At 33.2% G+C, this 12,556-nt stretch overlaps 1 protein-coding gene across 1 annotated transcript; it reads right to left on the bottom strand.

The window, feature by feature from the left end:
• Window positions 1-2,334: 2,334 nt before the first annotated feature.
• On the bottom strand, window positions 2,335-4,224 carry LOC108345047 (basic endochitinase). Its single transcript, XM_017583605.2, has 2 exons — window positions 3,698-4,224; window positions 2,335-3,134 (listed from the first exon to the last, which is right to left on the bottom strand). The coding sequence occupies exons 1-2, from the start codon at window positions 3,992-3,994 to the stop codon at window positions 2,535-2,537; spliced, it is 897 nt and encodes a 298-aa protein (XP_017439094.1). The 5' UTR covers window positions 3,995-4,224; the 3' UTR covers window positions 2,335-2,534.
• Between the last annotated feature and the right edge of the window lie 8,332 nt (window positions 4,225-12,556).

The raw sequence follows: 12,556 nt of genomic DNA, 5'->3' as shown, positions 1-12,556 counted from the left end.
TGTAGAATTCTCCCTTATCTGAAAAACCTTAGAAGAAAAAGTTAGGCTGCAGTTTAAGTCTTTGATAAAACTTTGGACATAAATAAGATTAAAGGAAAAATCAGGAATATATAGGACATTAAAAAGAATAAAATCTTTAGAGAATTGAACAGTCCCTGCATGTTCAGTAGTGATAACAGAGTTATTTGGGAGTCTAACAGAAATGAGCTTAATTTTATAAAAAGTGGCAAAGTTGTTTTTCTCATGGATCACATGATCAGTGACCCTAGTGTCAATAATCCAAGAAAAGTTATCTTGTTTGCCTTCTGTGTTATTTCTCTGTCTCTGGTTGATCTTATGAGTAGACTCATCAACCTTTTCTATCATTCTGAGAAGTTTCTGCATCTGCTCTGGGGTAAAAGAGTGGAAGGCAGCACTGGTGCTGCCCTGATGAGTGGCTTGAACACTGTCTGGACCAGAACTACTCTAGCAGACATTGGCTGAATTCCAGTCAACCTTTTTGTCTTGATTGTTGTCATTTTTCTTATACCAAGGTGGGTAACCGTGCTTGGAATAGCACTCATCCACAGTATGATTCATCTTGTTACAGTAGGAACATTGTTTTCCATAGTTAGGATTCTTTCCTCTTCCTCTTCCTTGGCCACGCGATCCAGCACCACGCCATTGGTTTTTCTAGGTCTGGTCAGGTCTCCAATTGTTGTTTTTGTCAGCAACATTGGCTATAACTTTAGTCTCAGCAGTTTGGTTATGGTTGATAGTGTCATAATCTGGTTTTTCTTGTCTTTCTTGCTGCATTATGAGTGAGAAAACACGATTGATGTTGGGGAGGGGATCCATTAAGAGGATTTGAGTTCTCACAGTGTTGTAGGTATCATTCAGCCCCTTTAAGAAGCATATAACATGTTCTATTTCTCTGTATTTTAGAGAAATCTTTGAGAGTTCACAATTGCAAGGGATGTCACACGTACAGCTGGGTATGGGTCTAAGGAATTCCAATTCTTCCCAAAGAATCTTTAAATCTTGAAAACCTGGCTAACACTTCTTTCTCCCTGTTTGATAGAATGGATGTCTTGAAGTAAGTCAGAAATCTTAAAGTAGACACCTTTAGAGAATCTTTCCTTCAATTCATCCATAACTCTTTGGCTTCTTCAACATATATCACACTTTCTGCAATCTGTGGAGAAAGTGTCTTTATAATCCAGGAAAGAACCATCATATTGCATCTTTCCCATGCATCGAATAAAACCTCACTTCTTTGAGGTTCCTTGATTGACCCATCAATGAACTTTATCTTATTTTTGGAAAGAAGAGTTCTTCTCATGCTTCTGCTCCAAGAAGAGTAATTAGTCTCACTTAGGACTTGAGAGATGAGGGTAAGTCCTGGATTCTCCCCAGGATGCAAATAGAAAGGACTTGCAGGATTTGTGGATTGATCCATGTGATCCATTGCAGCAAAAAGCAAGAAGATACCAAGAAAGGAACCAAGAAACAGTAGGAAAGAATACTGGGGCAGCGGAAGCAGAGCAGGTATTAAACCTGCTCTGATACCATATTCGGTAACAAGGCCCAATAGCCTTTAAACGAGAGGCCCATCTCCTTGAGCCCGTGAGAGATAAAAAATATCTCTTGCCTCAGTCTTTGCCAAAGAAGTCATCCTCTTCAGATGATAGAGAGAGAAAGAGCTCGAGGCTCTTCTGAAGGCTTAGAGAGAGAAGAGAAGGGAAGCTTCACTTGGAGCGCACAAGCATGGATGTTGGGAGAAGAAAAGAAGAAGATCAGCGGAGGGCCTTCAACAGAGGTAAGAAAAACACAATCTTTATTTATTCTCTGTAATACTTCCTTCTCAATATTCTGTGTTACAACTGAAAATGAAAGGGAGAAACTCTATTTATAGAGTTCTCGGGGAAAAGGGGAAAACCATAAAACTAGAAAACCTTAACTAACTAATTAAACCTGATTACTGTACTAGGACAGTAATCCAACCGATTATCTTAGTCTCAATAATGCTTGACAATGTCATCTTTGATTGTGACTATTGTTTCGTTGAAGAAGGGAGTGAAGGAGACAGCACAAAGAGCATCCACCTACACAACTGGAAGAAACATATTTAAGAATCTAGGGGTTGAATTTGATCTAAAATTTTCATGTTTTGGTATAGAACTGATTGAGAAAATTGGGTGCGAAACAATCTAATGTTCATACTATAAGGTTGTCTTTAAGAAAGATTATTGGTCAAATTTTCCATTAACAATATACTAATAATTGTGAATTCAATCTTCCATTAACAAAATACTAATAATTAATATTTATCTATAAAAAAAAGTACTGTAAAGAAACCATATAATGTTCATACTATTATAAGAATTAAATTGTTAAGCAATTTAATGTTAATTATGAGCTGCTGAACTTGCACAAAGAAGGAATTAGGAGTGCCACAATCAGTTTTGTCACATAATCACAGGACTAGAAAATAGAACTGAAGATCTATTTAACTCCTTAGTCTAGAACAATTATTCGAAACACCTAATAACTTCTCAAACCTTTCTTCTAATTTTGCGACTATATCCAGAATGCAGATCATGGAACCTATCCCACAGCACAACACCTCCATATTTAGGTGACCGAACAATGGGCAGCAATTGATTTATGAGAGCATGTGGTGGTACAAAACCAGTTCTAGCTGCTGCATGTGAAGCAGGAAGGCCAACGAAGAACTTGGCAGCATTAATTGATGTGGTCCACTGGCTCCATGCACTCTTAAATCCACTGGGGTCGTTTGAAGAAAACTCACATTGAGGATTGTTGTAGAACTGAACCCAAACATGGTCAAAGAGATCAGTAGAAAGTGCCCCATGGAGTAAGTTGTTTTGGAATTGACAGTGTGGTGAAGCGTTTAAGTAGAACTTTTTGTTAGAAGTAGCATAATGGTCATGCAGCCTATAAGCAAGTGCAGCATAGTGAAGTTCTCCACCTTCAATGTCAAAATCTACCCCATCCATTATGGCTCTCCCAAAAGGCCTCTTCTTTGATTTTCCTCCCAAGAACTGATTCCATATGTAGTCTGCAACATTTCTAGCATCATCTTGGGATGACAGTGAGTAGTTCTTGCTGCCACCCCCAATTGAAAGCATAACCTTAGAATGAAACAGATTCAAAACCTCAAGGTATTTAGATATAATTTTATAGAAATCAGGATATATTTACACATTGTCTATGGTGGTCTTTCAAGGCAAGAATTTATCAGACATAAATGTGATCTAAGTAACATATGAGACGTTGAAACGGTCAAGAAGTGGACTATAAGTCTAACTTAACTCACAAAACCGGGTAAGATTTACACTCACTTGTATATTTTAAATTGTTCTTATCTCTAATCGATGTAGGACTTCCAATACACCTCTCTCACGTCGAGGTATAGACATTATCTTGAGCGTGAGACTAAACATTAATGGGTGATCCGATAACAATTTAATAGCAGATGAAGAACATATCCAACAAACAACAAATATAATTAGGATAGACTCTAACCATATCTTCGATAAGAGATGAACCTAAGCCTAACTTAAACTAATTCTTAACCAAAACTTTAAAATTTTAAAACAAATTTATTTAAATCTTTATTTAGCTTTTTTTATTTCTATTCATTACAAAATTTAGACTTCCATTTAAATTGAGTTTAGTTGGTTCTGTGACACACCTTAATGCCTCTCCTCTGGCAGGAGCTGATGTCTCTGCCAACCCTTTGGCAACCGTTTGATGAAGGAGAACAATGGCCTGCTAGGTTCATCAGAGGCTGACTTCCATTGCCAAAAGTTGAGAGGAATGCTATGTTCACAATGCGGAAAAGTCCAGTTTTGCATGTTCTTGACAAATTGCCTTCACCTGCATTTTGGCCCCAGTAAACCCCAAGGCTTCCTGCATCAGATTTTGAAAACAACAAGATCAGTGAAAACAAAAGGAAAAGACCCAAAGGGTGTGCACGTTTGCTCCTCATAGACACTTTGGTGTAGAGCTATGTATTGTTAATTGGTTGCCGAAGTAATTTGGCTGGTGCTTATATATGGTGGCCTGAAAGTTACTGAGAAAAACATGAGAAAGAAAGAAAGTTACAGCTGAAGCTTGGTTAGCTTCTCTCTGCTTTTTCTGTTTGTTGGAAGAGAAGTCAACTAATGAAGACTGAAAGAGGAAGCATATATATCCCCACACTGACAAAGAAAGAGAAAGGCGTTGAAAAGATCAATGTGCGGTGGGGAAAGGGTACCATCACGCAGTATAATTTGATTTTAAAAATTTAAGAAAAAATGAGATACATACACCATTAACATACATCTTAATCTGTCTTTTATAATAAAATATTATAATATTATAGTAAAATATTAATTTATTTAAATGTAGTGTCAGAGTATAAGGGAGTATTGGTATTGAAGATAACAATGCTCCCGGACAATTTAGTCAATTTTGTTAATACTTTCAAAAGAGAAAGAAAACGAAATTAGTGAATGACAATTTACTCCACTATGTGAATTTGTGTAAAAGAAAAAGAAAAAAAATGTAATAAATGATCTTGTAAGAAAGCTTGATGAAGCATTTCTTCCCTGTTAAAACTAGAGACAAAAATTGTGCTTCAATTATATTGCATTTGTAACGTGCTGATAAGTAACTAATGTCATTTTGATAAATAAATTAATGTATTTTGATGAGAGTAGTAATGAAATAAAATAAATTCGAATTTATCAATACATTAAATAAAATAATTTTTTTTTCTTTAAATTTTTGTGAAAATTAGAATTTTTTTTAACTTTTATAAAATTTAGTTATTCATCGAGAAAATAAAAGTTTTAAAAATAAAATAGTTTTGAGACTTTGGGTTATTGTTTGCAAATTAGTGTTCTTGAATATATATTTTGCTATAATATAATTGTTATGTTATTTCTTTATTTTTATATTTTTACCTATGGGTAAAATGGTCTTTTACATTTATTTAATTGGTGTAGAAATTAATTAAGGAGTGGTTTGGTGTTTAGAAACCTTAGAAACTCCAAGTCAAATAGAGAAAACAGATGAAGAGAGGAGGTTGGCGTTTTGGAAGAAGAAGAGAGAGTGACGGGAAATTCTTAGTGTAAAGGAAGATTGGTGACGTTTTAGGGTTGTAGATAAAGCCCTATGATTGACCAAGAGATGGGGAAGCTTACCTTTGTTTGTTTATGGTTGTATGTTATATGTGTTCTTGATTATCTTAATTGATAATCCTTGTTTTGACACATGTGTATATGATTATGATTATTTGTAGTTATTGTTGGGTAAGAGTTTATGTATGAATGGACATAGGATTTATGTAATATTTGTGATGAGTTTTTCCTATGAATGTATTATGTATGTTTTGTTGGGGGAGAATAAAGTTATGATGCTTGGCGATTTCCATGCAAATATATGTAAGTGTTGGGTTATTGGGTTCCCTTCCTATGTGAAAAATAGGCCAAATAATGTGGATCATTATGTCTCACTTTGTTTTAGTGAAGATGGGTCAGATTAGTAAGACACATTAGAGTCATTTGAAGAGAGGGAAAAGACAAGTGAGAGAGAAAGGAAGAGAAGAAGTTATTCTCGCATAACATAAAACCTGCACTGGTATTTTCGTTGTTGTGAACTCGTTCACCGTTGGATCGAACTGACTTTTTGAAATTCAGTTCTAGACGTATGGTTCTTCATTCTAACCGTTCAGATCGTCAATCAAAGGTCTAGTTTGGGAGAAAACATCCTTGCATTAGAAACTATATTTTGGAGAATTTCATAAAATATGCACTAGTGTTTTCGTAGTTGTGAAATCGTTCACCGTTGGATCAAACTTATTTTTGGAAGTGGGTTCTAAACTTATGGTTATTCATTTTAACCGTTCAGATCGTCAATCGAAGTTCTAATTTGGGAGAAAACAACCTCGCATCAGTAGTTTTATTTTGGAAAATTTTCATCTTCGTGGTTCTCATTTGTAAGCATTATGCATAGTTAGTTTGGCTGATTAAAAACCCTATTTGGTGTTTTTATCGGAGAATTTTTTGCACCCTATTATTAGGGGTATAACATGTCATTGATTGTATCTGGATGATTCAAGTGATGTATTATATGTGTTTAAGTATGTTTACATGAGTATATGTTTGAATGCATGTATGATGTGTTAACTATGTTTCCACGTGAACTGGAGTTGATGTATGTATGTTTGAATTCTTGAATTATGTCCAAGAGGTGCTTCGATTCGGTAATAATCGATTATCATTAGTTATAATCGATTATTTATGCGTTGGTTTTGAGTGTAGTTTCGGGAATAATCAATTATCTGAGATGATAACCGATTATCCCTTCATGCGTGATGTTTTTGGGTAAACTTCACTGAGATAATCGATTATCTTAAGTGATAATCGATTATCACAGTGCATTTTGGTGAAAACTAGGGAATTTGATGAAGAATGGACGTGAACCAAGCCCGAGGAGCTTGGAACATAATGATAATCAAAGATTGAGGTTAATGGTTACATTTAGGGTCAATTTGACTTGTGGTTGAGAATGGGGCATGAGTGAGTGTTGGGATGTACCTGAGTATGTGATTGATGAGCATGAGAGTGAATGATAAGTCTACTTGTTGTACCTCGTAAATATGGGTTCTATTTGTGGATAGGTGCTTCCTTTTACCTTATGTACATTGGAAGGAGATGATCTATAGGGGAGGCTACAAATATTTTGTAGGAGAGGCTACAGGTGGGTTATAGGAGCGGCTACAGCCAGTGAGGTAGGGTATAAGAGTGAGATGGACTCTTTCCACTATGGTATTAAGGTACGGTGATGCTCATGGTGTTGTTCATGATTGGGATAATCATGATGGTGGTGTATCTACGATGATAATCATGGTACTTGAGATGCTCCAGGTTATGTTATCTTGATAGTGGTGTTACTATAATGCTTATAGTAAGTAGCTAGCATGGGTGTTAATGAGTGGATAAACCAAGGGACTATGTGTGAGATGTTAGGGATGACATCAAGGGTTAGAGATCAAGTATCGATGATCGAAGTTCAAGGATCGTAGATCGAAGATCGAGTAATTCAGAATGATTGAATTGTTTATGTTAGAAGATTAGGAATCTTATTGTCATTACTACTATGTATGGAGTGTTTGATTATGGTTGATATAATCACGATGAAGAAATAATTTTGGGATCTATTTAAAGTTATTTTGTTTTATAAGTTAAGACAATAAAATAGTAGTATTTTCTTTGTTATTTTATTACTCGAAAATAATGTATTTTCTTTAAGTAATTATGGTTGATATAATTAGAAGGTGTGTATCTTGTTGTGTTCGATGTGTTCGATTATGGTTGGTATAATCAGAAGATATGTATTTTGTTGTGTGGTTGATTATGGTTTATATAATCAGTATGTATTTATCTTGTTGTTATAATTGTTTTATCGATAGCTTACCTCATACATGTTTGTGTTTGTGTGTGAACGAAATTATCGACGATGATCGTATAATGTGTTATGCGTGAGAGATAATGTTACAGATGTTTTAGAGGCGTTATTGACTCGAGAGAGATATTTTACAAGTTAAGACAATATAATTGGAGTATTTTCTTTGTTATTTTATTACTCGAAATATTGTAATTGGACAAGGTTTTCTTTAAGTACGATTTTGCGCTATGATAAATTTTGAATTTTACCGATTTTTAATAACCCGTAACATCTCAAAAATCAGAATGTTACACTTCAACTTAAAAAAAGTATGCATTTATATCTTTTAGTTAAATTTTATTACATTTAAAGATTTCAAAAGCATTTTATGATAGTATTTAAGTTTTTTACATTGTTTGACACATTTTTTTTATTAATATTACTTGAAAAATGCGTTTGAAATTTCAAATAAATTAAACAAAATTTGATTAAAATGATTAAATTTATGAGCTGTCATACCACGAGCATGCAATATCTAGATACCATGACAAGAGTTTTTGTTAGATTGAAGATACCTACAAAATATTTGTCACATATATTGCAAATTGTTTCTGTGTTTATACAACTTGTCAGAAAGAAAATACAACATTTCTATAAAATATAATACAAGTACTGTAAAATAAAGTCAATTAGTTCTACACCAAGTATTTTGAAGAGTATAACATCATAGTTATAAAGAATATAAAATTGATTACTGCCATATATGTGATATACTATTGAATTACTTATTTTTATTTAAAGTTAACAAATTATTTATAATAAAATCTTTGAATTATATATAACATAGTGACATAATAAATTTATTTGAAATACTAAAGTTAGTTAAATTACAATTTCAATAAATGTTTTATTCCAACAATTGGTTTCAATAATAGTATCTTAATGATAATGTGTTTCCAATTTACATAACTAACTTTTGTATAGATATATCTAAAAATGAATATTTAAATGTTTTAAAATTATGTCATATTCTAAATTTAAGTGATGAAAATTTTTTTTTTAAAAGTTTATTAAACTTTTATGTATAATTTAATTCATAAGATTAACAAATTTAACGGTACAATGAATTAAATTTAAATTTTACAAAGTTATTAAAGATGTAGTTTGACTAATTTTTTTGTTATTATATATATAGTAAAATTATTAATTTATAAATTATAGTGTTAGGCTTAATCACGAGCATTTATCACTGGACTTTTAACAGGGAAAGCCTCTGACGGCCCAATAACAAATCCTTGATATCACTTTTCCATGTTTTGACTGGACTAAAACTTTAAGCCTTGTTTTCTTGCACCTACAGAATTTCTAGATACAACCTCTTAAATTTTAAAATGGCTATTTGACCTTTTGTAAGAGTGGCTTCCAGATTATCTGTTTAAACTTTTGGAACAGAATTTTAGAATAAACTTTCTGAACGAAAATTTCAAAATAAGCTCTTTGAAATATATAAAATGATTCTAGAAAAATTTCTGGAATAAAATTTTTAGACTAAACTTTTCATAATATATATATATATATAATACTTTTTAGAATAAGTTTTCCAAAATAAAAAATTTAAAACAAGGTTTTTCGAATAAAATTTAGAAAAAAAAAAGCTTTTCTTTGTTAGAATAAGATTTTATACAACCTTTTATATATATATATATATATATATATATATATATATATATATATATATATATATATATATATATATATATATATGAATTTGCTAACTTGCATATGCTCTTTTTTTAGTTGGTACATTTTAGCAATGTGTGTCGAGTTTTAGTAGACAAAAATATCCTCAAATATTATGAACTCTAAGTTGTAAGGTCAAGGGTATTTGAATAATTTTTATTCTCAAAACTAAAAAAAAAAACAAGAAACCCCTAAATCCTTACTCACCTTCTTCATTCCTCTCAACCCTTTTCTCTTTAATCTCTCTCACTCTAACCTTTTCTCTGTCATCCCTACTGTAGCCCCAACTGAAAAAATCAGAAACACTCGTCTAACTCTAATTCACATTCCTCACTTATCCAATTTGTTTCTCTCTCATCTTCGTATTTTCTCTCACCCACAAACAGCAACCAGCAACACCGCAATTTGTTGCTCTTGCTTTGTTTGTTCATTTGATTTCCACTTTAATAACAAAATAATCAAAATTATTTTGTTATTAAAGTGGAAAACAAATGAACGAACATAGCAAAAGCAACAAATTGCGGTGTCACGGATTGCTTTTAATTAACTTATAACTCTTTTCAGATTCGAATCTAAAAAAAGATGAAAACAACTAAGATAAAAAAGAAAAATTCAAAAAATGATGAAAGATTTCGTTCCAATTTAATTAAATCTAGTACAAAAAGATAGTACAAAAAGAATACATGGATCTTGAACTATATTTCGTTTCAAATTGCCAATATTTTAGTTTTTTTAGGTATTTTTTATGATATCGTTGCCCCAACCTATACATGAATCTAAAAAATAGCGAGAATTCTTGATTTATCTCAATATCTCTCTCAATTCGAAAATCCAGGATTTCAATTGATGTCCTTTCATCGAATCCTCCTAATTGCATTGATTTATCCGAAAGATTTTACTCCAATTGGAATTGTGTGGGTGAGAGAGAGTACGAAGATGAGAGAGAAACAAATTGGATAACTGAGGAAGGTGGATTAGGGTTAGGCGAGTGTTTCTGATTTTTTCAGTTGGGTCTGGTAATGATGTTCAGTCTTAACTGTGTTCGGCCTCTGATGGGCCTTACCTGTTAATGACCATTCGGTCATGCTTTAGTGTTCGGTCCTAACAGAGTATTCTGTCTAAGTCTAGAGTGTTCGGCTTTAGGTGGGTACTTTGTCTTGGAAGTGCTCGGACTTGTATTAGTGTTTGGTTTGTCCCTGGTGGTTGGTCCTTAAGTGTTCGGCCATTTCCTTAGCCTTACCTAGTATGGACCGTTCGATCTTGTTCTGTGGATAGTGAAAGACCGCTCGGTCTTACACTAAGTGTTCGGTTTAAGTTATAAGTATTCAGTCTAAGTTATTAGTATTCAGTCTAAGCTCTAAGTGTTCGGTTGTTCTAGTGTTTGACCCACAAACTGTATTCGGCTCATGTTTGAGCCTTACTCTTCAAATTGATCGTTCGGTCATATTTATGGGTGGTAGTCGTTATCGTTCGGTCTTGTACTGGGGTGGTGAGAAACTGTTCGGTCTCCAAAGCTCACAGGGTTTTCAGTCTTATGAATGTGTATATGTTTGGTGAATGACATGCTATGTTTAATTGATGAGGATTTATGTTTTCAAGTATTGTGAAAGAGAATTCCAAGGCAGAATGTCTTGTGGATGGTTATTGAATTGTAAAGTATGAATGTGGCCATCGTGCTAAGCTGGTGTTTATCCTGATATTCTATGATTACTCATTCCCAAGTAAAGAGGAGTAACTCGTGTGAGAATGGCAAGAGGTCCTTTAACCTCAGGGTATCGAGGTAATCTTCACTAGACTAACCTTGTGGGGTAGCTTGATGGGGGTCTTGTTGTTTCACCACCACAAGTGCAGAAATGCTTGTAACTACACATTTATACAATCCAGATGGTCAAGTCAAGTGTTCGGTCATTGCATGTAATGTATGGTAGGTCTTTGTATGCTGGAAATGCTTGGTTGACACATGTTTATGTATTGGTTTAAATTGGATGATAATTGTAATCAATTAAACTACTCTAACTTACCCTTGCTTTTCTATGACCAGTCTTTGCGTGTGTGTTTCTCTTTTGCGATGATCACCTGATTGGTGTGAGCTTAGGGATACATTCTTTTAAGTTGGAGCAGCTGAAGGAGGGTGAAAGTGGAGTTGATAATATAAATAGTTATCTTGTTCTTTAGGCGAAATTTTTATTCACCAAATTTGTAGTTTGTTTTATGCATGTAATATGTCATTTTAGTAAGTCTTATATTACTAAATTTGGGATGTTACAATAATAATAATAATAATAATAATAATAATAATAATAATAATAATAATATATTTTATTTTAAATTACATTTATAACCAAAGACAAATCAATAACAATAGTCTTTTATTTTTATTAATTAAAACATTTTTTTAATCTATCAAACTTATTACATCATTCACTAACTTTTATAAACTCTTTTTTCAAATTTTTTTAATTTCTCATATTTTTTTCTTAATCTAAATAGCTTTACATTCACCTTTTTTTTTTTCAAATCCATCCAAAGTACAAACACAACATTAGTCTTTTTCTATAAATTTGTGGTGTAATTAGTAAATTTGTGGTAGAGGAAGAAAAAACAAACTCTTATTTCATTAGATAAATTAAGATGCTCATTTATTTGAAAACAGATTTAAATTTGTTTTACTTCCACTCATTTTAAAACTTTTGTAACTAAAATATGTGACACTAGAGACCATTTGACGAGGTCCGAAACCTATTTAAGAATAAGGGTGTTGCTCCCTTCACCACCACACCTTTCTCCCTCCACCTCCCCTTTACTATTTTGTCCCTCAGTAAAATTTTATTTTTAGGGTTATTATTTTTTAATTTTACCCATTCACAACCTATTTCACTAATAACCTATTCTAGTCCCGTACATGAGTAAAATACTTTTCTTTCATTTTAATATTATATTTCTTTCTCTCTTTCTTTCGTCGTTGTGAGATACTACAGGTTGCAAAGATTGGTGGTGGTGGAAAGAATTATCAAGCAGTCTCCCTCTCGTGGTGCAATGTCGCTCTCGTGGTGCAGTGCGTGTCGTGCTTCCTCGTATTCGAATAAACCTTGAAATAAAACCCTAAAATAAAAAACGTAACCTTTAAACGGAGGTGACATCCTTCAACGGATGTCAACATCCTTCAACGGATGTCAACATCCTTCAACGGATGTCAACATCCTTCAACGGATGTCAACATCCTTCAACGGATGTCAACATCCTTCAACGGATGTCAACATCCTTCAACGGATGTCAACATCCTTCAACGGATGTCAACATCCTTCAACGGATGTCAACATCCTTCAACGAATGTCGACATCCGTTTTACCTTAAACAGATGTCGACATCCGTTTTACCT

This window comes from Vigna angularis, chromosome 8 (assembly GCF_016808095.1).
Source record: "Vigna angularis cultivar LongXiaoDou No.4 chromosome 8, ASM1680809v1, whole genome shotgun sequence".
Taxonomy (NCBI): Eukaryota; Viridiplantae; Streptophyta; class Magnoliopsida; order Fabales; family Fabaceae; genus Vigna; species Vigna angularis.
This window is presented reverse-complemented; position numbering and strand designations above follow the sequence as displayed.